The sequence below is a fragment of the Notolepis coatsorum genome (genome assembly GCF_963971535.1).
Source record: "Notolepis coatsorum genome assembly, chromosome: 3".
In the NCBI taxonomy this organism is placed as follows: domain Eukaryota; kingdom Metazoa; phylum Chordata; class Actinopteri; order Aulopiformes; family Paralepididae; genus Notolepis; species Notolepis coatsorum.
In genome coordinates, this window is record NC_140167.1 from 81,362,529 (window position 1) to 81,390,486 (window position 27,958).

At 40.5% G+C, this 27,958-nt stretch overlaps 1 protein-coding gene across 1 annotated transcript; it reads right to left on the minus strand.

The window, feature by feature from the left end:
- Nucleotides 1-208: 208 nt before the first annotated feature.
- LOC311225592 (uncharacterized protein) lies at nucleotides 209-27,881 on the minus strand. Its single transcript, XM_084310958.1, has 8 exons — nucleotides 27,680-27,881; nucleotides 19,664-19,858; nucleotides 17,753-17,893; nucleotides 16,613-17,008; nucleotides 11,197-11,264; nucleotides 11,033-11,064; nucleotides 10,010-10,377; nucleotides 209-3,450 (listed from the first exon to the last, which is right to left on the minus strand). Exons 1-8 carry the CDS (start codon nucleotides 27,778-27,780, stop codon nucleotides 3,243-3,245), a joined length of 1,509 nt encoding a protein of 502 aa, XP_084167084.1. The 5' UTR covers nucleotides 27,781-27,881; the 3' UTR covers nucleotides 209-3,242.
- Between the last annotated feature and the right edge of the window lie 77 nt (nucleotides 27,882-27,958).

Here is a 27,958-nt window from a genome sequence, read left to right on the forward strand (position 1 = left end):
ACAGTTGAACATACAATCATATTTATACGTTTGAACAAGCCCCTCCTCTTCCTGTCCGGTGTAATTATCTAGTGACTGAAATGCCACGTTGATCCTTGGGCTTTACCACCTGCTACTTCTCAAGGTGCTGAAACCTAAAAATATACAGTAGACGTCCTAGAAGTTCAACTTTCTTTATTTTCCTTTCGGAACTTCATTTGTGGAGTGGTTAAAAGACAAACATACAGTCACAGCTTCGTTAAAACTACAGTAAAAAATACCACTATAAAAAAAACACCAACTACATTAAAACTACAGTACTTAAAGCATGATATATTAAAATCCATATGGGGCAATTCTACATGTATATAAATAATAAATAAATAATAATACAGGTGATATGTGTCCATCAGGTGGAAGGCTCCAAACTTTGAAACTGGCAGTATCTATGTCCCAACACATTTTGGCCTTTAAAAATGCTGACTCTACTAAATGGTTGCATTAATGATAACTGAACATGTGCTAATGAGTTTGTTTACGTTTACAGGTATGCTAGTTCAAAAATATATTCTACAGGTTGGTGGAGTTTATGCACATGACTTGTGTCTTTGAGGTCTTGGTGTTTAGACCTGTTGTTCAGCCTTTCTCCTGTAGATTATCTCTCATTGGGGAGAAGACTGGCAGGTCATCAGCAAAGTCAAGATCTTCTAAAAGGGAGAGAGGTGTCCACTGGATGCCTCTGGGCTCATCTGATGTGGCCTTATTTGATGTGGTTTCATCTGATGTGGCCTTATTTGATGTGGTTTCATCTGATGTGGCCTTATTTGATGTGGTTTCATCTGATGTGGTCTTATTTGATGTGGTTTCATCTGATGTGGTCTTATTTGATGTGGTTTCATCTGATGTGGTCTTATCTGATGTGGTCTTATCTGATGTGGTTTCATCTGATGTGGTCTTATTTGATGTGGTTTCGTCTGATGTGGTCTTATCTGATACTGGTCTGATACCAGGCTAAAACACTGACATTGATACTGGTATGTTAAACACTGATACTGATATGTTATATCAGTCTAATGTCAGGCTAAAACACACATACCGATACTGGTATTGGTCTCATAGATACCAGGCTAGAACAGGGAATTAGTATCAATTTTCCCAATACTAAAATCTGATGCCAAGAACCATGTGTAACATGTCAGAAAATATACAAGAACCATGTGTAACATGTCAGAAAATATACAAGAACCATGTGTAACATGTCAGAAAATATACAAGAACCATGTGTCAGAAAATATACAAAATATCTTGATTTGTTGCATTTTTTAACACACAGGGGCATGTTAGATCTCTGTGATGGAGAACATTTAATTAGTATTAGTATAGTCCAAGTCTATACTTATCAATATCACAGGCGAGGGAGTGTTGATATTCTGTAGACCAGCACGACCTTGAGTGTGATGTAGGCGGGGCGTCTGTCGGTGTCACGCTGTTATTCTCCATCAACCAACACATCGGTTGAAAGATAAAATGGCCGCCGTTTGATTGACACCCTATTACATGCTTCCAATTTCGGGTTATAAGACCAAACAGCCAACGAGCGTCAGTTTTGAAAAGGTGACCACCTCCGGTTTTGCCTCCCGGTGACCGGACCAGTCACCTCTGATGGTGAAAATGATGACCGTTTTTGTAGCCAATGAAATTCTGGAAATATTTCCCAAAATGTCCCCGGCGAAAGAAGAAGACTTGCTTGACATCTGCTGCACATGCCAATGCATTGGTGCAAATGGCCATTTTGGATAAACATACCTATACAGTACATACCATTAGAAAAGTGTGTAAAACACTCATTTTCTGTGGTATTATTATCAACTTTGGACCTGTACTAGATAAGACTTCAGGCTATGGACCCATTGTGTTTTCCAGCTCATACCTCTCAGCTGGAACTCTTTTGCAGGCATCTGTTTGCAAAGTAATTCAGACGTAAGTATAAAAAATAAATTAAAGAAAACGTTTATTTCAGTGTGTTCAAACCTCTGTAACTCTGTTACAGTAGCACTTCCTGTTATGGAGGACAATTCTGAATGTTTCCTTTAAAAAAGGCCAGACTCATGCATGTGCTATAAATGGTTCAAGAATAGCTTGCAAATTACTTTGGGTTTGCAATCGACAGGCGTTTTATGCTCGATTTGCAGGACTGTCTGTTACAGTAACAATCACCATTTATTAGTTAACCGTAATAATAATAAGCGACGAAAGATTATGATTTGTTTGTTCATTTAATCATTTATTTCGCTCCGCCAACAAATAGTTGCACATTTGCGCTCTTGAACTCGGACCGTTGCCTAATTAGCGGTTATTAAAAAAACTTTTTTATATTGGTCGAATAATCGTCTATCTGCTTTTTCCTGCTCCAAACTATCGTATATTTTAGATATATATATTTAGAAATCCACTACCGGTCGACCTCTAGCCCAGGCATTGTCTGGCTGCAGTGCAAACACTGGATATCTTACATTCTTTTGAAAATAGTAGGGCTGACCTCGACTAAGGATTTGTATAGTCGTCGTTGATTGGCCGAAATGTGCAGATAGTTGACTGATAGACAAAGCAAAAAATTTTGTATATATAAATATTTTGTATTATTCCATTTGGGCTGTGGGGGTGCTTAATGTCTGAAGGAGTAGACTGAAGGCTTCTTGTCCTCTGCGAAAGCATGCAATAGGTCCACTGATGGATACATCTTGATATTTGTCTAGTCTAGTGTGTTCATTAGATGGGTAAAATCCTCTTTCAGTGCTTCTGTGCCAGTTTTCTTAGGCAGTTAGCCTCTCTGGTATGCGTGCCATTAGCGTTAGCCAAGCTTCTAGGCCTGTTTGCTTTTGGAAAGAATGATTAAAAAAATAAATAATAATAATTTATTATACTTTTTTTTTGCATTCGACTAAGGCTCCTTTCGATCGATTAGTCAACTATTCGAGCCCTAGAAAATAGATTGACAAAATGTAGATTGGGCAGTTTCTTTTCTTTTGAAAGTCTACCTGTTAAAGAGTTATTTTGAATGTTGGCTAACAAAAATGTGAGAGCCAGGTATAAGATAAGATAAGATAAGATAAGATAAGATATTCCTTTATTGATCCCCTTGGGGAAATCCAGGCATCATAAGAGCATGGGGGAGGTACAGGTAGTACAAACAAGCAGTGTAATCACAAAAAAATACGTAAAAAGTAGTAAATAGGGATAAGAAGTAGAGGGAGGTGGAGCTGCTACGAAAGGCTGCCACTCACACCGGCGTCACTACTACCGTCATGAGACCCGGTACTAAGCCTGTTTATCCTGATTTCCTCCAGATCTGTGACCCAGGCACGCACTCGACTCAGGCGGTCCTGCAGAGACAGAAACTTGGGATGCTTGACTGGGATCAGCTGGGCTTTACTCACTTTGGCCTCCAGGGTGGACATGGGATGCTTTTGCCTGCAAAAAGACAAAACAAGCAGAGAGAAGATGAGATCAGACTGAGAACAGGATAGACCAGTTGTGAACAGTCGAGTGCACTATAGGCATGATCCTTTTTGCACTGCTGCGTTCAGGCAAGCACTACCGGAGTCTCATGGCCGGCACAGAGAGACTCAAAAGGAGCTTCTATCCCCAGGCCATCAGGATGCTCAGTGACTCTGCAACACTAACCCATCCATCGACACTCATTGCACACACATCCACATGCACACACACTCTTTAAAACACTCACCTTTAAACATTCACCTTTAACCGGGCCGAGATTTATTTCATGTCATACATAGATAAATTATTAAGTAATGTTGCATTTCTTTTTCCAATGTAGCCAAGAGTAAAGACCCTAACCCTATCAAAACAGCAGTCAATGTGTATATTTTCAGCACTACGTTTGTTTACCAATGATTGTAAGCGTTATTAGCTAAATATGAGCTTATAAAAACCTCTGTGCATTGCACCGGAAACTAGATTATTTAGATGTGAGGAAATTACTCCGTCATGAAATCGTTTTTGGTACTAAGAAAGAGTACTTTCGATGGACGTCGAAATTTCATAAAACTACACTACCCAGCTCACACAACAAACCTGAACGTTATTGCATAAAATACAACGTATTGTTCAATCCCAGTAATTTAGCCTTGTACAAGACTACTGAACAGCTCTCCGTTTAAAGGGTCCGCGCCGGGGAGCTGGGAGTTTCCTACCTACCAGCTCCTCCCGGTGTGTTAAGCTGCGAGGCGTAGAGATTCGTCCAACTCTCTAACTGTCTCCGTCTCCTGGTCTTTCCCCGTTTCAAGCTCAGCGTCTCTCGACAAATAGCCAGTGGATCGAGAGGTCCCTGAGGTCACCAGAATTTACGACAGCTCTCTACTTATGATTGAATATGATGGTGTGGGCGTTGGAATGGTAGTGACCACATGTATACTTATGCGGTCAGGGAAATGTTTCTTGTTAAGAGTAACCTTTGAGAACCTGTTATCGTGCACGCTATACCTATCACTTTACATCACCAGTAAAGACCCCCTTCAATGGGTGAAAAGAGAGAAGTTCCACACAATCTCTTTCATTTCAATTTTTATTATTATTAAAGCAATGATCTTTATTTTTATTCAAGCTTCAATCTTGTTTGCATATGGGGGAAAAAGCCACAGTTCAGTTCGATCAGAGAATAGAACTCGAATCAATATAGAAAAGTATTAATGAATTAGAACACCAAAAATAGAATAGAATAGAGAAAACAAATAAAAAGACGAATCGAAATTGTAATAATGTAAAATGAGCTTTCCTGAACTGAGCATGTAATTATTCTGGAGGTCACAAGAGAGAGTTCGGTAGAATGATCAAATCCCCTTACCTCCCCTTGTCCTGCTCGGATAATGTTTCTGCAAAAGAGCCCGCTACCCAGTACAGGGAGCCGAGCCGTAAGCTATTACCCTTGATCAAGCAGGGAGAGCGATGGACCAGAGGTATAATTTGCCGTTCACACAAAGCCGGAGACTCCGAGGGATTCTTAAATCTGGAGTGTCTTCTCGCGCTAACGCTCCCCGGTTTAAGCCAAACCGAGAGCGAGAGAACTTAAAGACACCCGAAGCTTCCCTTCGTCCACTCCAGATGGAGCCTGAATACTCACTTAGGTTTCAGTTGCTGCGGTTTTTGAATCACTTCGAAAATCTCCGTACAATTGTGAAAACTGCTCCTCCGGTCCTCATCTGGTTTGGATCAGGCAGAGGCTAACTTACCTTGAGAGCCAACTCCAGCGCTCTGCCAAATCTCTGTACAATTGCCCTTTATATATAGTGTGGTGGCGTAGCAAAAAGGACGCGTCGGACAAAAGCACCAAATTTTTCCCACGTGTTCCTCATCATCATAGCTTTCATTTTGGGGAAAACGTTTTCAGTTTTCAATCCATAATAAGTTAACAGAAAAATAAGTACACAACCACATTATTTCAACCTAATAAAACTATGTTTATTGTCATTGTTTTAAGAACACAAGTTGACTTGGTAATACTCACATTTTGAGTAAAAAAAATTGCTTTTAACATGTGCAATGTTCAATGAAATAGAAAAATAAATAATAAAATTTGTTGATTAATCCCACTGGTCACAATGGTGACGTAATAATGTTTTTGTTATAAGGCTCTGCAAATGTTACTGAATGATGTAGCAATGTATTTCCAGCTAAATTGAAATAATAAACAAATAAAGGGTCTCAATTAAATATGTGGTAGTAAAAAGAACCTGTGGGAGGATTTTCAACAAGATAAATGCGACAACAGTGCAAAATATTTCACTATAATATTTAAAAAGCTAAAAAAAAAATTATTAATGCTGCCCCCTGTGCCTATGAAAATGCCCCTGCGTGCCTATGCAGGCACGCATGCCTAGGGTTGCCTACCCCTGGTCTAGACTGAGGTATGATGTTACACAACAATGGCAGAGGATTTATCAATATTTTGGATTTAAACACTGCAGCAACTCGACTGGAGAGGAGCTCAGATGTATTTTTTTTTCTCGGATCAGCTGGGACTGAATGTCCGCCGGAGAAAGTTGGTGTGGGTGTGTGTGTGCATCTTTCCATTGGTTAACATTATTGGGCTGAACATTTTCAGCCTATTGTAATGACCCTGCTGTGTTACAAACATATCATTCATTCTAGAGATGTTCCGATACCATTTTTTCCTTCCCGATCCGATTCCGATACCTAAGCTCGGCCGATACCGATACTGATCCGATACCAGTGCATACATTCAACATTTTTTATAAAAATAATTATATTATATAAATTATTTAAAAAATAAATGTTTACAGCTACAGATACCGTTTTATATATACTGATTTTTTAATAACTAGAAAGTAATAGTATTTATTCAACAACAGGTGATTGTATAGATTAGTATTAATTGACAACTATGCTCAATGAGTTCACCCACGGAACGGTTGTTGGGACATTGATTCCGCACGGACGTTATACGTTGTTGTACTTGCTACCGTGGACAGGGTGAGCAGCTTCAAGTACCTGGGGGTCCACATCTCAGAGGATCTGACATGGACAACACACATAGACTCTGTCGTAAAAAAGGCGAAGCAGCGCCTCTACCACCTGAGACAGTTAAGGAAGTTCAGAGTATCGGGGAAGATACTCCCGTCCTTCTACTCCGGAGCTGTAGAGAGCATCTTGACTGGAAACATCACTGCCTGGTATGGAAACAACACGGCACAGGACAAGAAGGCCCTACAGAGAGTGGTACGCTCAGCCGAGCGTACTACGGGTATTGCACTACCACCCCTGCAGGTCCTATATAACAAGAGGTGCAAATCCAGAGCCTGCAGAATAATGAAAGACCTCACCACCCCAACAACAGCCTGTTCAAGCTGCTGCAGTCAGGCAAACGCCTGCGAACACCAGCAACTAGGACAGAGAGACTCCGGCTCAGCTTCTTCCCCCAGGCCATCAGAGCCTTGAACACTGAACTCTCCACACACAAGCACACATGAGCACACACACAACACACACACTGTACACGCTCACACACTAGCAGCCACTTTAACATGAGCACACACACAGGGCGGCTACGTGGCGTAGTGGGCAAGGCGCTCGCCACGAATGCTGGAGACGCTGGGCTCGCCTGTTCGAGCCCAGTGCTCCACATTGCTTTCAGTTTAGCTGGTCGTTCATACTAATACACATTGGCCGTATTAGGGGGTGGGAAACTGATGGGTGGGGATCGGGCGTTGTGGACAGCGACTCCTACAGGTCGGTTGGTGCGCCTGCGCAGTAGAATCAGGAAGTGTCGGGGGCAGCGTGAGCCTCCCACGCGTTACTCCTCGCCACTGAGAGATCGAGCTGCGCAGGTGAAAAGATGCGACTGCTGTTACCTCAAGTACCGGAGGGGACTTGTGCTATGTATGACTTAGTCCACATTGCAGCCGGCTTGTGGGAGGCAAGAAACAGCGTTCGTGACAGGGGAGGGTTGAATTGGATGATACGAAAATTGGGATGGGAGAAAATATAGAAAATGGGAGAAAAAAGTGGATAAAAAAAAAACATGAGCACACACACTCATGCTGCACACGCTCACACTCATGGTCACTTTACAAAAGGAAAGGTCACTTAAAAAATAGTATAGTAGGGGAGCTCCAGTAGCTCACGCGTACCTCGAGCGCTATTTCGGCGCCGGGGACAACCGTGCTCGTCACGGATCTGGGGTAGCAAGTTCGATTCCCGGACTGTAGCCGTAACTTTCTCAGAGTGTCTTCCCCCATCTATACCCCCATTCAACCTGTTTCTGTCGGTCACACTTGACCAGAGAAAAAGAGCGATAAACGCAAAAAGAGCCAGCGGAATGACCAAAGTTTAAAAAAAATAAATAAAAAATAGTATAGTAGAACTTGAGATTGTATAATATACCGTAATTCCTCTAATAGTAACCGGGTCTCAAATACAAGCCCGGTCTCTATTAATGGCCGGGTGCGCTCTTGAGCTAAGCAATTATAAGCCGGCCTCCTAATACAAGCCGGGTTACTAATATACTGAGCTGCATACTGAGCTAGTTACTTGATTTCACTTTGAAAACGTTGAAATGACCAGTGACCACCTGTAATTGCACTGTTTACTATTTCATACAGTACTTGGTTTCAATAAATGAACCCAGTACATTTTACTGGGTTCAAACTGACACAAAAAATTGATTTATTCATTATGATCCGTTTGAAAATTTGAAATATAGGCCTCCCTCTTATACAGGCCTCCTCCTAATACAAGCCTGGTACCCGCTACAGTTGAAACAAATACAAGCCGGGGTTACTATTAGAGGAATTACGGTAGCATTGTATAGCAGTGTACATAAAGACCCAGTGCCTCATCCGTAGCTAACAGTGTATTGCATGTCTAGCATGTCTTACCATGCTCTAGTAAAAACTCATGTACATATACCGATATGCCCTACTTTGATTACTTGTATTATTGCACAATGTCATTCTATTGGATTCTTATTATATTATTATTATTGTATTATGCACAATCGTTGCGGGCAAGACCCCCCGCATTTCACTGTATACTTGTATGCCGTGACAAATAAAACTCTTGACTTGACTTGACTTACCCAGTCTGGCTCCCGTTCAGTTAACTAGTAGCAGAGGCTCTGGCTAGTAGTAACGTTTATGTTGTGATTTTCGATGCAAAATAAATATTCAACATTCTCTTTTGAGACTCCGCCTCAGACCCTTATCCTTTGGCACTAAAAGCTAAACTTTGTCACCGGTATGGCTGTCCGCAACATGTCATTAATTGCGTGCGAGAGGTCGATCAGTGATGACACTTCGGTCAGCCAGTTAACGTGAGCTAGATGGAAAGAATGTAACGTTACTGGTGAAAAAGTGATTTACCTTGGAATACTCCTTTGCCAACTTGCTGTACTTTGCTTGCAGGTCTGCAGCCATTATTGCTGGATTATGAATAGTCCCAACTTTAGCCACGGTAACGTTAAGCTAAAACTAGCTTTTCGGTTAGCTCTTCAGCTAATGCTAATAACACCAGCAAGCAAACACATCAGAGCCCCCGTCACACCGCTCTGTCGGGACGATGGCATTTAAGAAAGCTGTTAAAATGACAAACAGCATTGACACTTTAATTCACGGTCAATTAAAAACACGTTTGTTTTATAATGCTCACTCTCAGCAGGAGGATACCGCACGTGTTGTTGATAAATTACGTCATATGGGATCGGACCATAGATTTCATGTGTAGTCGCCGATACCGATACCAGCATTTTAGGCTGTATCGGAGGCATTTCCGATACTGGTATCGGTATCGGAACAACTCTAATTCATTCATGGTTTTGTTTCAGGGACACCTGTAGTAAAAGGGAGGGGAGGAGGGGAGAAACAGCCCAGTGGCAATACAAGCTTAATATTCAATGTTAAAGATCAAAGTAAGCCAATGTAAAGTCAAGTAAAGATATTGAGCATTCATTTGTAAAATGTGCAACCCTAGTTTCACCTAGTGTCATATGAGACGTATTCGTCGTATGGCTGGATGTACCGAACCATGACGTCTGTACCGTAAAGTCGCGGGACGAATACACGTACCGTTACAGCCCTACTGGGAATACATTCCCTGAGGTCCATAGATGTCCCTAGATACCAAGAACATGCAAATGGACCTTGTAGAGGTGGAGCAATCTTCCATTTACCTTTAGGCACATTTTCAGAAAATATGGCTAGGGATTAAGAGTTTAACATTCACTTTAGACACTTGTAACACTACACCATATTTTATCTGTTCATTACTAAAAGATTTGCACTACATCCCTACCTCATTTTTGCATTTTGTACTTTAGTTTGTATATTTTGTATAGTGTTTGGTCTTTACTCTTTTTACTTAATTTGTTTACTGTATGAAGCACAATCTCAGGAGGCTCCTACTACAGAACCAAGCATTTCACTGTAATGTACATGTACTTTATACGTGACAACAAATAAAAACAAAACTTGATCCCTGTAGTGGGGTATTTCCTCACCGTTTCTCCAAGCAGATCTGGGCCTTCTCCTCGCAGCGCTCTGCGATGGTGAGCAGCTCCTGGAGCTCCGCCATGACCGTCTCCACGGAGACGCTCTGGGGCACGTTGCCGCCCGCCTCCATCAGGTTCCTGAGGACGGCCAGGGTCACCCCCCCTGTGTCCCCTCCCTCTGGGCCCAGGGCCAGCCTAACCTCGCCCAGCCAGCGGCCCTGCTCCTGGTCACACTCTGGGACCTCCACGGGGAGGCTGGCCCCCTGCCCCAGCAGGTCCTGGAGCTGCTCTGGCGGCGGGGGGTCCCTCGTCCAGTCCTTGTTTTCCACCAGAGGCTTAGCGCGGCCCTGGAACTCCTCTGCCGTCCGCAGAACTGCCTTGAAGACAAAAACACACGGGGAGAGATAAAACATAATGCGTTTTTAACGCGATTAAAATACGATTATACAATGGCCCGGGTGAACACTGGATTGTGATTGTAACTAACTGTAATGGAGCAGCTGAGCGCCCCTGCAGCTGCACTCAGTGCTAGGCCACCCCCCCCCCCCCCCCCCACACACACACACATGCACACACGCCTACACACACACACACACACACAGGAACAGGAGGGTGTATTCCAGCTGTGAGCTGGTGATTGAAGGGCGGTTGGTCTGTATGTGCTTCCATTAACCCTTTCACTACCACACTACCAAAGGGTTAACCCTTTCACTGTGACAATACGGAAGGTTAACCCTTTCACTGCCACATGACAAAGGGTTAACACTTTCACTAACACACTACAGAAGGTTAACCCTTTCACTACCACACTACAGATGTAACCTTCTGTAGTGTGGTAGTGAAAGGGTTAAGGGCGGTCACTCATTCACTCACAGACACTTAGCCACTCTGCCCCCAGTGGCGGCTCACGGACATGGCACTTTGTGTAACACCGGTTCAACCCAATGCGAGAATGCGTCGCATGTGTCTTTTATTGTTCTATTGTGAACTAACCAGGTAATAATAAATTGGACGACTATTATTATGTCTTACCTTCTTTTGAGTCTTTTTATTTGGATGTCGGTCTGTGGGACAAATATATATATATATATATATATATATATAAAAGAAAAAGAAAAAGGTTAGCAAAATGACAAGAGAATGATCACACTGGAGGAATGAAGCATACAGTAGATATTCCAATAAGGTAACCTTACAAGAACGTTGATTCGGGTGTTGGCCAGTCTTTCTATCATCCTTTGGGTTCCCCGCTTGGTCTTCAGGCCTTGAATGACAATGAGAATCAATTTTAACTGGAAATCAGGGAATTTATATCAACCGACACTGACTAAATACTGGTGGAATTGTATTACTGATTTACACCAGCATGACTGAAACTGTCATGCCTCAACTGGTTATTTCTTTATAATTAGTTATTTTAGAAAGGATGAATGTGTGGCAATTTTTTTTACTTTTAATTAGAGTTTTCTTTTACCCCTGATCCCGATGAGTCGTTTAAAGGGGCTATGCATTATAAATGTCATTTTTCAGTCTCTAGCATTGTATTATAGTAATAGGAGTTCGTATCAATGTGTTTTAGGGTCTAAATACCATATTGGCGGATTGCTCCGATTCAGCCCAGCCCCTCTCGTGCTCTAGTAAATCGGGTCATTTTGATTTGAAGTCCTGAGTCACGTCATTCGGCGCACAGTGATGCGATTGGCTCTGTGGTTGGAGCTAATGCCCGCCCCCATTCTACCTAGACTAGACAGCGAGTGGAGCTGCGGGGCCGTGCGCTTTGGAGGGAGAGAAAGGAAGAGAGAGCCGAGAGGGAGAGAAAGGAGAGAAAGGAAGAGAGAGGGAGGGAGGGAGAGAGAGGGGGCACTTGGGGGGGGGGGTACCTGCCGGCCGCACGCCACACGGGAGATTGAAAGAAAGAAAAGAAAAAAGTTTCCCCGTCTCATCAGCGAGAGCCGAGTGGGAGAGAAAGGAGAGAAAGGAAGAGAGAAGGAGGGAGAGAGAGAGAGGGGGCACTTGGGGGGGGGGGGGGGGTACCTGCCGGCCGCGCGCCACACGGGAGATTGAAAGAAAGAAAAAAGCTGCCCCGTCTCATCAGCGAGAGCCGAGTGGGAGAGAAAGGAAGAGAGAAGGAGGGAGGGAGAGAGAGGGGGCACTTGGGGGGGGGGGGTACCTGCCGGCCGCGCGCCACACAGGAGATTGAAAGAAAGAAAAAAGCTGCCCCGTCTCATCAGCGAGTGGAGCTGCGGGGCCGTGCGCTTTGGAGGGAGAGAAAGGAAGAGAAAGGAAGAGAGAGTCACTCACTCACTCACTCACTCACTCACTCACTCACTCACTCACTCACTCACTCACTCACTCACTCACTCACTCACTCACTCACTCACTCACTAAGAAAATGCATGTTAGTTTAGGAATAAGGGGCAGGTAACTATAAGATTTATTCTTCTTCCTGCTCCTTTTGTCCATGGAATGACTATTTATGATTTTTTTCGAGTACTTGATTAGAAATATAAAACAATGAATTTTTTTTAAAAAGAAATTACAAATGTCTTCAATAGACTAACAGGAATTGTGTAAAGTTGCCCAAATAGTGCTAGGAATAGCAGTGCATAGCCCCTTTAATATTGATTATCTGCTGATAGTGAGTCCTGATCCGATATTTGTATTTTCCTAGATAATACAGCTGCACAAGTATTCAAGTTAGTAAAAAGCAATCCAATATAAGTTAAGATATGTTTGGCAATTGAATAGCTCTGCATAATTTTTTTATAAAACATAGCCTGCAACCTTTATTTTTTAACAAAAAAAAAAGGATCGGAATTTTATCAGGCTTAACACAATCTGCGCTGGAAACGAGTTAACTCGTTATTGCCCGCCATGCGTTCAGCGCCAGAAACGAGTTTACTCGTTTTTGGGATCGTTATTTAGTAGGGATGTTCGATATTATCGGCCTACCGATATTATCGGCCGATATTGCCATTCAAATGTGATATCGGAAAATATCAGTATCGGTTTTCAATTTTTTTTTTTTTTACATTTCTAGAACCTTTATTTACCTAGGCAAGCAAGTAAGAACAAATTCTGATTTTATTTATTGTCAAAAGTATGCATAATGTTGTGATAATTCCACAACAAGAGATAATGTTAATTACCAGAAATTATTCCGTTTTTTGGGGGGGAAACCCTGCATATATCGGTATCGGTTGATATCGGTATCGGAAATTAAGAGTTGAACAATATCGGTATATCGGTAACGGTAAAAAAGCCAATATCGAGCATCCCTATTATTTAGTTTATTTGCTATATCTATTCATAATTCATAGCTGCAGCCTCTGGTATAGCCTTCAGACCCTGTCTGAGCTGGCAGACGGTCAACACCGCCCTCTACTGCCAGGCGGAGCTATTGCATCTCATTGGAAATGGGGTGGTGTGTTTTAGGAGCCGATCTGAGCCGGGCGGGCAGGGTTTAAATACTCAGGCGAGCCAGTTCTATACAACGATGGCATCGAACAGTAACTCCGCCTGCCCGTCATTGTGAAACGGACGGTAGTGTGGTACGATCCTCCGCAAGCATTATTTGGAATTGCGATCAGATATTTGGATTCTTTCTTTTGCATTACATCAGATACAAGGTAAGAACATTATATATAAATTTGATCGTTGATCTGACATTTATTTCTACCGTGATCACAGCTATCTGTGTGGACCGTGTATGGCTGTTTACCGTTGGCTGCGGTGAGGGCGAGCACCCTGCTACGACGGTCATTTCATGTATGCACGAGGAGACATAATAATGATAATCTAGCGTTGATTTCAGGATGATTAGATAATCAGCCGAAAAATTACAACGTGATGACTGGATTACAGTAAAATGCCTTTTTCTCGTCTTTTTCCTGGAATTACTGAAAAGCACCCAAACCATACTCTATTCAAAACGGTATAAAACGGAAATGTACGGATGAAAAAAACAATCTGTCTCGGCCATGTTGACTGGAAGCAACTCACTGAGACTCGAGAGTGTTATTAGACCCATAGATATAATATAAGATGTATTTTAAGCACTCGCAAATGTCTAGTCTAAAACTATATCCATTGAATAAAGACCTGGCGATGAAGGGGGATCAGCGCCCCCTGCTGCTGGCGGTCAATGTGTTAATATAGCCGACACCAATCAATTAAAATACGATGTGCTTGGCTTCAAACCCCATCTTTTCTGATCCAAACACCCCTAATTTTAACATGTTTGTCTCTAAATATATATTCTAAATATTGGGTGGTAAAATAGTAAATGTAGCTGGCTACTTTTATATGCAATGCACCGTTCACTGTGGCAGCTGGATGAAAATGTTTGCTACCTGCCTTGGTTGGAATGTTGCTTTACAATAGTCATAAAGGGCAAGTTCAGAATTCTGGACCCTGAGCCCCATTTCCTACTCACTGATGATGCTGTCGAAGGGTAGAATCAGGGACCGCTGTGCTACCATGTCTATACTACTATCTACTATGTCTATACTACTATCTACCATGTCTATACTACTATCTACCATGTCTATACTACTATCTACCATGTCTATACTACTATCTACTATGTACTATGTCTATACTACTATCTTCAATGTACTGTACTATGTCTATACTACCATCGTCTATACTATCTACTATGTATGTACTATGTCTATACTACTATCTACCATGTCTATACTATCTACTATGTATGTACTATGGCTATACTACTATCTACCATGTCTATAATACTATCTACTATGTACTATGTCTATACTACTATCTACCATGTCTATAATACTATCTATATACTATGTCTATACTACTATCTACCATGTCTATACTACTATCTACCATATCTATACTACTATGTACTATGTCTATACTACTATCTACCATGTCTATAATACTATCCATCTACTATGTCTATACTACTATCTACCATGTATAAACTACTATCTACCATGCCTATACTACTATCTACTATGTAATATGTCTATACTACTATCTACCATGTCTATACTCCCTCTGGGCATCGAGGTTTGAGGTGACGTTGTCTAGGGCTGACCATCGATTTTTTTTTGGAATTCGAAGCTTCGGGGCCGAGATTCGATTTTAATTCGAAGCTTCGAGATAAAATAAATTTATTATAAAAAAAAAAGATTATGTTGTGGGACTTGTACAGCACTTTGTTCAACTTTGTCAGTGCTGTAAAGTTTAAACCTTTTTAAATCTTAGACATACAAAACACTTTGGTTTCATGAAATATTGTAAGCAGTCATTTGAGGCTTTATAAAAGCAGCACAATGAACACAAATCTGTCAGTGCAGAGTCCGACCTCATCTTAAATAACAAACAGCACTCATCTTAAATAACAAACAGCATTGCTTGTTGTAGTTAACAAAGAGAGGCAGAGTTGATTTTGCAAAAAAAAATATATATATATATATTATTTTTTTAATAATCAAATTTTATTTTCATATTCGAATCCCATGCCCATCGAACGAAGCTTTCGAAGTATTTAAGACAGCCCTAACGTTGTCACAACCGTTACACATACTACACAAAAAGGGCTATTTTCATAATATATTGGACACTGTACATGTCTACTGTAATAATACATTTCATGTCTCTTACCCTTTGACTTATAGTTTATGACTATTTATCCTTAACTCTTTGGACGCCACGGACTTGAGCATATTTTGTTCCTACCACGCCAACGCTCTAAGAGATAGGAATAAGTGGCGGTGTTTGCAGGGCTATAACTATATTCTATATTATAGCTATGGCCCATTTGACATCAACTATCTATTGTTCAATATGTGAAAAAGGAAAAAAAAATGCATCCATACGTTCGCGTGTTATACCGTGGTGAATATAAGTATAGTTTTCGAGTGATCCTGTCTAATCCCAGAAAACTACGATATGCAGCAATATGTGAATTTCACTAAAAGCGTTGGCGTTTCTCGCCTGGACACGCTACTATTTCCAAATCAAATGTATATAATAGGTATTATGTTTCATCATGAATGCATGAAAGGGGGGACGTTTTTTGATGCTTTGATCGTCACCAACGGCATACGCATGTGTCACATACACGTTGCGATCGATGTGAAATCATGGTTGGATCAAAGCAGGATTGACATAATTTAGTCCTTACCTTCACTAGGAGGTACCCCAAAAAGAATATTCCAATTGTCTGATCGTGAGTCCCAGTATTGGTGTCCATCGTGTCGCCAACATAATCCACCACAACAGATGCATCGGGGGCATTTGACGCTTCTCAATGCGATCGGGATAACCACTTGACTCGCCTGACAAAGAAAACTGCGCCCGGAGACATTTGAACGTTACACAGGCCAAGATATAAGGTTTCAAAGGGTGCTCGATACTGCCACCTGGGAGGATGCGGCCGGTATTGCACTTTGGCGATCTCAGGATAATTCCCCATGTTAACCCAGAGTCCGTGTGCCTGTAATGAATAGAAATATCGAATAAAAGAAATAAACGATGAAAACCCGACTATACTCGGGTCTGGCGCTGAACGGTTGGCGAGATAACACGACTATCCCCGGGTCTGGCGCTGATTGAGTTAAGTGACATGTCCCTTACCTGGCATAAGGCTTGATCGTCCGTTTCTTGCCCTTGATCTGTGTGAGCAGATGAGGGAGGGACTCGAGGGTGAGGACGTCCTCTGGAAGATCGGCCAGCAGAGACAGGTCCTTGGGTTCGAGTCCAAAGCTGTCGAGGAGGCTGAGAGTGTTGCTGTCTGGCCTCTGCGAGGAGTATGAAGGCCCCATAGAGGCTCTAGATGAAGAAGAGGACGGGTAGGAGGTGGAGGATGACGAATGAGATGAAGGCTCCTGGGATTGCCTGTGAAAGTGGTAGTCTTCCGGGTGCAGGCGATCTGAAGAGCCGTAAGTCCCCAGATTGGGCCGAGAGTCTTTCGCTGGTCCTCTATATGGGTAGTTTTGAGACATGCTGGACGTTGTGGAGGAGAAATGTTTTCTGTAGACAGAAGTTGCCAGGGAAGAAAGAAGATGTGAAAGAGCAACTAAAGGAGCAACTGTGTGCACTTGGGTAACTTGGGTCAATTTTGATGATGCGCAACATCACACATTTTATTTTTTATATATCAGTTACATTCGACAGAAGACATCTGAATTTAGAGCTTGTTGGGTCTTTGATTCTGTATGGCTACACACAGTAAGACAAAGTAAGACAAAACATTTCACTTGGATATCAAAACATCAAAGTCGGCTTTCAAGGGGGAAATGTGATAGATTTGAGGAGACGCTTGTTAAATCGCCATGTAAATAGGTGGCTGGCCATGGATTTTTTAAAGATGTAAAAAAACAGTAACGTGAGTATAACATGAAAGGTAACGTTAGGTTTGCTAAAGTACAAACTCTTCTTTACAACTACGTTAGCTAACATGCAGGTCATTGGATAAAGAAATATATATCTCAGCCAGCCAAATAATTTGTCCATTCGTTAGTCTATAACATTATCGTTAAAAATGTCTATGTTTGTCAGTTGTCAGCCAAAAAAAAGTAGTCGACGAAGAGTTTTCATCCTAGTTTTTGTTGATGAAATAAACACCATTATTAAATCATTATTGCACGTGGGACATTTTAAACAAAAAATAAAGAAGATATACAATATACATTGATATGTTGCCCAGCTATATTCCTGAACGTCCTCCAGAACACCAAGCGGTTAGAATACAGGGAACTAAAAAGGTGAACCTACTTCTCCACATTCTTTAGCTCCTTGTTCTTCGTCTTCATCTCCTCTGCGATCTTCGCTGTTTTCTCTGTGAGTTCCTTGTTGTCATCCATGATCCTCTCATTCTCCCCCACTTTATCCACCACCTTCTTCTGCAGGTTGTGACTAAAGAGAGACAGAAAAAACAGACAATGTCATGTTCATGTAAAGTATATATAAATAGTAGAATAAAAAAGAATAAAGGGACATATATGAATCTGAAAAATTTATTAAATGAAAATGTATGGGTTGTGGATTATAGAATTTGTTATCTTCATTATGTTCAATTTCCTTCCGGACCAAGGACAAGACACAAAAGGCCTTGGAGACGGCAGCAGAGTTTATTAGTTTATACATTTATACAAAATGTGTGATTCTCAGTGTTTTAGCCTGTATGAAACGTGGTCATCATTTGTGAAATAGGGTCAGCTGTTGTTCAAGAATGCTTTGAAACGGGAGACTTTTGAAATATCAAATCAAGATGATATGCCGGTCAGTTTGTCCGCTGTCTGACTGAGGATGAGAGCTATGAAACGCCATCCAAAAAGATGTTTACATAAATTACCAGTTTATGAGTAATACAAATGTTTTGGATCAATTGTTAACAAATTCACATACAGTTTCACAGCGTAATATCCAGGTTGTTCACTGTAGGGAACACCGCCTCTTATTTAACTCCCCTATTCCATTTTAGACCTTTATTTCCCCCTCATGCTGATCTTCCACACGCAGGCGTCAGGCCCTCGCTCTACCCAGGGCACCACCCCTCGCTCTACCCAGGGCACCACCCCTCGCTCTACCCAGGGCACCACCCCTCACTCTACCCAGGGCACCACCCCACGCTCTACCCAGGGCACCACCCCTCGCTCTACCCAGGGCACCACCCCACACTCTACCCAGGGCACCACCCCTCGCTCTACCCAGGGCACCACCCCACGCTCTACCCAGGGCACCACCCCACGCTCTACCCAGGGCACCAGCCCACGCTCTACCCAGGGCACCACCCCACGCTCTATCCAGGGCACCACCCCTCGCTCTACCCAGGGCACCACCCCACGCTCTACCCAGGGCACCACCCCTCGCTCTACCCAGGGCACCACCCCTCGCTCTACCCAGGGCACCACCCCTCACTCTACCCAGGGCACCACCCCTCACTCTACCCAGGGCACCACCCCACGCTCTACCCAGGGCACCACCCCTCGCTCTACCCAGGGCACCACCCCACACTCTACCCAGGGCACCACCCCTCGCTCTACCCAGGGCACCACCCCACGCTCTACCCAGGGCACCACCCCACGCTCTACCCAGGGCACCAGCCCTCGCTCTACCCAGGGCACCACCCCACGCTCTACCCAGGGCACCACCCCTCGCTCTACCCAGGGCACCACCCCACACTCTACCCAGGGCACCACCGCACGCTCTACCCAGGGCACCACCCCACGCTCTACCCAGGGCACCACCCCTCGCTCTACCCAGGGCACCACCCCTCGCTCTATCCAGGGCACCACCCCACGCTCTACCCAGGGCACCACCCCTCGCTCTACCCAAGGCACCACCCCTCGCTCTACCCAGGGCACCACCCCTCGCTCTACCCAGGGCACCACCCCACGCTCTACCCAGGGCACCACCCCTCGCTCTACCCAGGGCACCACCCCACGCTCTACCCATGGCACCACCCCACGCTCTACCCAGGGCACCACCCCACGCTCTACCCAGGGCACCACCCCACGCAATTGTTGCTGGCTTTCATAACCATCCATACTAGACAAAAAGGGCAAGTTTCATAATATATTGGACACTGTACATGTCTACTGTAATAGCCAATTTCATGTCTCTTACCCTTTTACTTATAGTTTTAGTTTATGACTGTTTATCCTTAAGTGACATGTCCCTTACCTGGCATAAGGCTTGATCGTCCGTTTCTTGCCCTTGATCTGTGTGAGCAGATGAGGGAGGGACTCGAGGGTGAGGACGTCCTCTGGAAGCTGGGCCAGCAGAGACAGGTCCTTGGGTTCGAGTCCTAAGCTGTGGAGGAGGCGGAGAGTGTTGCTGTCTGGCCTCTGCGAGGAGTATGAAGGCCCCATAGAGGCTCTAGATGAAGAAGAAGAAGAAGACGGGTAGGAGGTGGAGGAGATTTAAAAAACGACCAGCCAGGGAGATTTTTTACCAGCCATTCCAAAAATGATAAATAGTATGTCACCATGTGTTATTATTAATATAATACTCTCATATGCAATTTTCAATTCATATCATAAACAACATAAGGAATATTAGCATAATGCATAAAGTGGAAGGAATGAGTCGGCGTTAATAGTTTAAAATGCAGATCATTTATTAAAACATATATATTTTGGGGAATCTGTCACAGGAAGGAATCCAAGGGGAAGACAAATATTTGATTAAGATATTGATAGTGGCAGCCAAGAAAGCTTTAACTAAACTGTGGTACAAGGTAGAAGTGCCGACAAAGGATCAATGGATAGAGTTGGTAGAGGGGATACAGGAAATGGAGAGAATCACACATCTGCTGAGGCTGCAAGAAGAAAAGTTTGAATGGAAATGGGGAAAATGGGAAGAATACAGGAGGGGAAGTAACGACATCACAGAGGTTTGAAAAGGATACAAGGAAATGAATAAAAATGTAAATAAATAATGCAAATGTAGAAGGGACCGAAGGACCCATGTCACACTTTTTCTTTACCCATTTTTTGTCTATTTGTTTTAATTTATGTACTGTGTATTGTCTATGAATGTTGTCTATGTATGTTGTTGAAAAAATGAAAATAAAAATTTAAGTTAAAAAAAAAAAAAAAAAACATATATATTTTAGTGTAGGGCTGTCCTGATTACCATTTTATTTTGCATTGCTCATTGATAGACTACAGGCCACCTCATTCCCAGGTTTAAATGACTCCATACTAGACATGGTGTCATTTCTATAGGCTAAGTAGGTTACTTTATTATATAGTATTCTTTGTATTTTTTTGCATTGCTCATTGCTCTTTACATTGATATTTTTGATATTTTCTTTATAATTTTTTTCTATTCTATGTTTGATTTGACTCATTTCCTCATGTTGATTCAATACTTTGAGTGTGTATATATACATATATAATGTATTCATATTTTATTTTATATATATTTAGTATTATTGTATATTCCTTCCACAGTGATATATTTTTTGACATAGCCTACCATTAAGTGGATTGTGTCTTTGCTGACCCCTTCTAACTATGTCATGTATGCTGTGCCTCCATTCGTTTAGCACCAGCTGTCTCTTATTTAATTACTCTCTCCCAGAGTTCTGGATTCTCTATATTAGTCAGAGTTTTGTTTGGTCTTAGTTATCTATACCCTGATGAAGGCCCTATGTAGGCCGAAACATGTTGGTTTCTTTTAAATGATCTAAATAATGTGAGCCATTAAATAAAGGCTTTTTAAAATGTGTAGAGCTGCCTTGGACTTCAACTTTTTTTTATAACCATTTTACAGGCTTTGAATACTCCTTGGTGTTTCCGAACGAGTATTCGAATACTCTCAAAAACACTATTTCATAATTAGTGTTGGCTACCATTCTGTTCTATCCAGTAGCAGCCCGAGACCGCCACAGTCAAATTGCGTTGGCAACATGCATCCTGATCACCGTTGTACTAACAGTATGCTTCTGCGTGTATAGGCTGTGTACATCCACGGAGACGGAACCGATCTTTTTCCGTTTTCATTTCAAAAAGGTTTTCCCGCAAACATGAAATCGTCTCAAGAAATATGTGCGTCCAAACAAAACCACTGAAAATGCTGTAACGCTGCCACAAATGTACAAAATAAACGCCTTTCAATAGCTTCAGGGTTTTAGACTTCGCTCTTTTATTTTGAAACCCCTCGACCGGAAGTATTATTGTTGTTATTGTGCATGCGGGTAAGCCTGAAACAGTCTGCCTGGTTTTATTTTGCTGTTATTGCTGTTATTGATGTGTAATAGTCAGAGAATGTGCTGTGAGTAAGTGCTTTTCACCCTTTTTTCAGAACTACTTCAGCTTTCAATATCTGTAATTTGTTTTCACTTTACTGTATGTTTTGAGTGTGTATCAAACTGTCATATAAAATCGGAATTAATTTGTACAGGTTTTTAGTGAAAAAGACACTGTGACTGCAATTGAACATCAATTCTACTTTGAACATGTACATTTGTAACTTGGAACTGTTATGCAACTGCAATAAACATTTGTGAACCCTGGTCTTTTAGATTTCCTCTTCTTTGATTCATTATCGATTCAGCAGAAGGTGTAGAAATTACACACAAAAAAGGACAGAGGCCTATTAGACCTAGACATGGTGAGGAAGCAGTACATATTTATGATGATGATGATGATGATGAATGATTTTATTTCAGTCTTCTTTTACAAAGCATAGTAGTAGAATATTAAAATAAAAAAAAAAATGACCGAAAAGGTGTAGGCTGAAGCCGAGGCTTATAATTGCCTACCCTTTTTTACATTACATTATTTACACACAAAAAATAATACAAAAAAGAAACATAATTCAGTAAATCATTTTGCAAAAACAAAAGGTTACAAAAGTTTCATAGTTTTATGTACAAAACATATACACACTTTATTTATATATATATATATATATATATATATATATATATATATATATATTATATATCTCTTTTTTTCTTTTTCTCCTATTGTGCATACTGCTTAGTATACATACATACATGATATTCCTATTGTAGATATAGCTAACTGTTTTGGAACCTGTTCCTTCTTCTTTTCATGTCTATTGTCAGCTTAAACTGAACAGTGGTTTCTCTCCTGTATGAGTTCTCATGTGTGTCTTCAGATTTACACACACACAACACACCGATAGACATATTGTGTAAAACCAAACAGAATATACCCATTTTGCAAAAAAAAATTAAATTTAACATCAACACAACCAAATTAAATCAACATAAATAAACCCATTTTGTCTATCTATCAGTCGAACTACATATTTAGGTTCATTCATTTACACACACACACACACACACCCACACACACACTTATATAATGTATTATACTTCTATATACTATCTAATTTCTATTTTATTATAATATAACTAAATCATATAACTAAATCATACTATTTATTCTACACCATATTGGTACAGTATTATACAATATTTTAATATATTATTATTCTATGTTATGCTGCTATATACTATATTACTATACTCATACTGGCCTACACTACAACTCTATGCTACGTCATCCTGACACGCTAAACTGCAATATTATACTAAACTGTGCTATACTGTCTATGTATCTTTTCTTTGCACAACCTTTTGAAGTGAAATATATTATTGGAACTCTTTTCATCGTTCTGCAAGGAGTTCCATAGTTTGATAACTGAGGTGCACCTTTGTTTTAAGGTTGTTCGTGCAAATTGGTGTTTAAAATTTAATTTCCTTCTGCTGTCATCTGGACAGGGAACGAACAACCTCTGTATATTTGCTGGTAATACTCTGCATTTTGCTCTAAACAAAACTAATAAAGTCTGTATTTCAGCTAACTCTTTAAGTTTCAATAGTCTGGATTTAATAAATAATTCGTTGGTATGTTCTCTTGAATCTACATTGTGAACTATTCTTACTGCTCTCTTCTGTAATATAAATAATGGCTTTATGTTGCTTTCATACGTGTTACCCCACACTTCCACACAGTAACTCAAATATGGTAGGATGAGTGAACATATATATTATTCGCATAGAATTATAATCAAGCACATTCTTTGCCTTGTTCAAAACAAAAACACTCTTGGCTACCTTATTTTTTATGTACATTATATGTGGCTTCCATGTCAATTTCTCATCCAACATAACACCCAAAATGTTTAACTCAGATACTCTTTCAATATTAACTCAGTCAATACATAATGCCACATTGTCCTTCTTTCGATTAGTAAATATCATAAATTTCGTTTTTTCCAAATTTAGGGATAGCTTATTGTTATCAAACCATATCTTAAGTTTACACATTTCATTTACAATGTCATCTGCTAATTTTTTAAGGTATTTTCCTGAACTGAAGAAATTTGTATCGTCAGCAAATAAAACAAATTTCAATATGTTTGACACTTCACATATATCATTAATATATAAAATAAAAAGTTTGGGCCCCAGGACCGAACCTTGAGGGACACCACATTCAATATTCATACATTCAGATGTGTAACCAGAGAGTTGTACATATTGTTGTCTATTTTCAAGATAGCTACTTAACCAGTTCATCGCCACCCCTCTCACACCGTATGTTTGTAATTTAGAAATTAAAATGTGATGATCTATCGTATCAAATGCTTTTTTTAAGTCAATAAACACCCCTATTGTGTAATTCCTCTCATCTACTGCTGTGGTTATTTCTTCATATATATTCATTAAGGCTAAGGCTGTTGATCGATTTGCCCTGAATCCATACTGACTCTCACTCAGCAGGTTATTCTTTTCAATAAAACTATCTAATTTATGAGCAAACACTTTTTCAAGAATCTTGGAAAATTGTGAAAGCAAAGACACTGGTCTGTAGTTGGTAAAGCTGTGTTTGTCCCCAGATTTAAATAGAGGAATAACCTTTGCTATTTTCATTCTGTCTGGAAAGGTGCCTGTTTGAAAGGAAAGATTAAAAACATGACACAGGGGGTTAATTATACAATCAATGGTCTTCTTCACAATTATCATGTCAATTCCATCACTGTCAGTTGATGTTTTATTTTTTGAATTTAATGCTATTTCTATAATTTGTCTTTCACTCACATGTCCTAGAAACATAGACTGCAACACTTTACTTTCCCCTGTCCAGTCTTTATTTGCTTTCCCTTCATTATGACTTTGGATATTCTTAGCAAGGTTTGGGCCTACATTTACAAAAAATGAATTAAATTCATTTACCACTTCATTCACGCTTTTAATAACCGTATTGTTGTCATTAATGAAGTAATTGGGTAAATCTGCAGATACAGCTTTGCTTCCAATGACATTTCGTAAAATCTTCCAAGTTTCTTTGATATTATTTATATTTTCCTTTAAGACATTATTATAGTGTTCTTTCTTTGCATTTCTAATTATAGTAGTTAATTTATTTTTGTAAGCTTTATATTGATTTTCAGCCTTTTTTGTTCTTAATTTGATAAAATCTCTATAGAGTTTGTTTTTCTTTTTACTTGCATTTTGTAAACCCTTTGTCATCCAGGGTTTTATTTTATAATTACATTTTTGCTTCCGTACTACCATTGGACAGTGTTCTTCATACAGCGACAAGTAAATGTCCAAAAATGCCTCATATGCAGCATTTACTTCTTCCACATAAACCCCTTTCCACTCCTCATTAACCAGATCATTCCTGAACTTGGCTATTGTGTCATCAGTTCTTACCCTTGTGTATCTAAGGGAGTTTTCTTCCTTCTTTGTCTTAAATTGACAGTCATATATTACAAATATAGGTAAGTGGTCACTAATATCATTTATCACAAGTCCGCTTTTAATATTGTTCTCCAAAGTGTTTATAAAAATATTGTCAATTAATGTAGCACACGTTGAGGTTACTCTACTGGGTTTTGTGATCAGTGGGTAGAACCCTCTGCCGTATAGAGCATCCACAAAATCTGACGTGCAGTGATTAGATTGCTTTAAGAGATCAATGTTAAAGTCTCCACAAATCAGGCATGTTTTGCTCTCATTTAACCCATTCAATAACTCTTCCAAACTGTCTTTAAATGATTCTATGCTTGACCCTGGTGTTCTGTATACACAAGTAACAACAATATTCTTCACCTTATCCATTTCAATTTCCACAGTTATACCTTCCATTAAGTCATCGATTACTATACTTTGCACTTGTTTACATTTCAAGTCACTGTCCACATACAGGGCCACGCCCCCTCCCCTTTTGTTGTTTCTATCCAGGTGATACAGCTCATAACCCTCCAAGTGAAAATCAGCACAATTCTCCTGCTTTAACCACGTTTCAGATAATGCTATAACTGAAAATCTATTATTAAATGTTTTTAAGTATTCATTAATCTTGGTGAAATTCGCATAAAGGCTTCTACAATTTAGGTGTATCAACGAAAACCTATTTTCTGGTTTAACAATGTCATTAAGCTGTTCATCTGTATAATATTTACAGGTATTATTAATTGCATTAAACACATGGGTCTCAGGATCAACATCATATTCAAAATCATATATTTCTTCCGTATCCGACATTGTGGTTATGTACTTGATTTCCGGGCTCCAGTGAGCCTACTTCTTTAAAGTCACCCATGTATGTATCTCCAAATACAATTCCACCCAAGTTGACCATACCATACAGCTGGCCAACATGAGCCCTTGGCTGCCCAAGACACATCTCCATAGTCCATGCTGTAGTTGTCCACAATGCCTCTCCACAAAAGTAGTCCATGCCATAACTGTCCGTGGAAAACATATACACACCCAGATCCAAAATTGAAAACAATAGTCCATGATTGTCCATAGTCGAGCAAAAAGTAATTCAAGTTCTCTCTTTCAGTCTGTAGTATCCATGCATTCAACATGCGGTAGGAAACAGAATCCCAGTCCAAAAAAAGAAAATGGAATCCCAATAGACAGTATCGATAAAAAATAATCCATGATATCTCTTTCAGACCATAGGTTCTATGCCAACCAAAGAATGCCATAAAGTTGAAAATGAAAAAGCCAAAAAAACAAAGAACAAAAAAAACATAAAAAAACATATCTTCCACATGTCCAGACAGAAAACATCTTGGCCATACAGGCCTACCAGAAAAAACTCAGTCAATAAGGTAAACAGCATGAATGAAATCAAAGTCATCGGTCCCAAAGAAAATATATATTTAGGCATTGTACAGGTTTTTAGTGAAAAAGACACTGTGACTGCAATTGAACATCAATTCTACTTTGAACATGTACATTTGTAACTTGGAACTGTTATGCAACTGCAATAAACATTTGTGAACCCTGGTCTTTTAGATTTCCTCTTCTTTGATTCATTATCGATTCAGCAGAAGGTGTAGAAATTACACACAAAAAAGGACAGAGGCCTATTAGACCTAGACATGGTGAGGAAGCAGTACATATTTATCTGGTATGTCATAAATGTCTGGATGTAACAGTACTGTATGTCATAAATGTCACGATGAATTGAAAATGGGGGACCCTGATGTAAACAAGACGAAAGTCTTTCTCTGGTCTGCATCCCCTTAACAATTGTGTGTATTGAGCCGTACTGTATTGTACCCATTCTGCAATCTAAGTTTACAATCTAAATCAAGCATGACTTCACATCAACTACAGGCTGTACATATAGATATATATATATATTATATATTGTCTGATTGATTGAAAACTTTATTTAACAGGTTGCAGAATGGGTACAATACAGTACAGGCACAGCTCAATACACACAATTGTTAAGGGGATGCAGAACAGAGAAAGACTTTCGTCTTATTTACATCAGGGTCCCCCATTTTCAATTCATCATAACATATACATACATACATGACATACAGATACAGTACTGTTGCATCTTATGACATACCAGATCTAAAAATATACAGTACTGTTTATGATACAAAAATAGTCTAAAAAGAAGAGTATATACATTTGAGGGGGAAGAAACTGTACATTGGAGGAGGTTCGGTAGGTGGGGGGTTGGGTAACTGTACATTGGAGGGGGTTGGGGGGGGTGTACATTGGAGGGGCGACATATGTATATTGATTGTCTTTGTCTGAGGCTTCATCATCTACTTTTACAAGTCCCGATACAAATATTCAAGCAAATGACATGCACATGCACATACTATTGAGAAGTAATGTAATGACGTTGAACGTTTCATGCGAATGGCGAATGTTGACGTTAGTGTACTCACGCCGATTCAGAAGTATCTCCCTCTTTTTCGACGTTAATCTCATGATCCAGGGATCTGCTGGGTGGTGAAGACCGCCTATGCATGTCTAATACATATAACATTTAATTTTTGTATATCATACATAAGCATACGGGCGCAAATTAGAAAAAGAAGACACAATGTCAATATGGCGGTATGGAAAATACGCTGATTCTCTCCGGTCAGAGACTTGGGAGATGGTAGTGTTTACTTCCGGCGACTACTTCCGGAGTTTTTGGATTACCGTAATAAGGCGTATAT

Bases quoted from the DNA above. Each gene is read 5' to 3' on its own strand.
- LOC311225592 (XM_084310958.1), bottom strand. From the start codon at position 27,780: ATGTTATATGTATTAGACATGCATAGGCGGTCTTCACCACCCAGCAGA. The intron at 17,009-17,752 runs GTAGGTTCACCT...TTCTGTCTACAG, and splicing joins GAGCTAAAGAATGTGGAGAA to AAAACATTTCTCCTCCACAA. The intron at 11,065-11,196 runs GTAAGGTTACCT...TTTGTCCCACAG, and splicing joins ACACCCGAATCAACGTTCTT to ACCGACATCCAAATAAAAAG.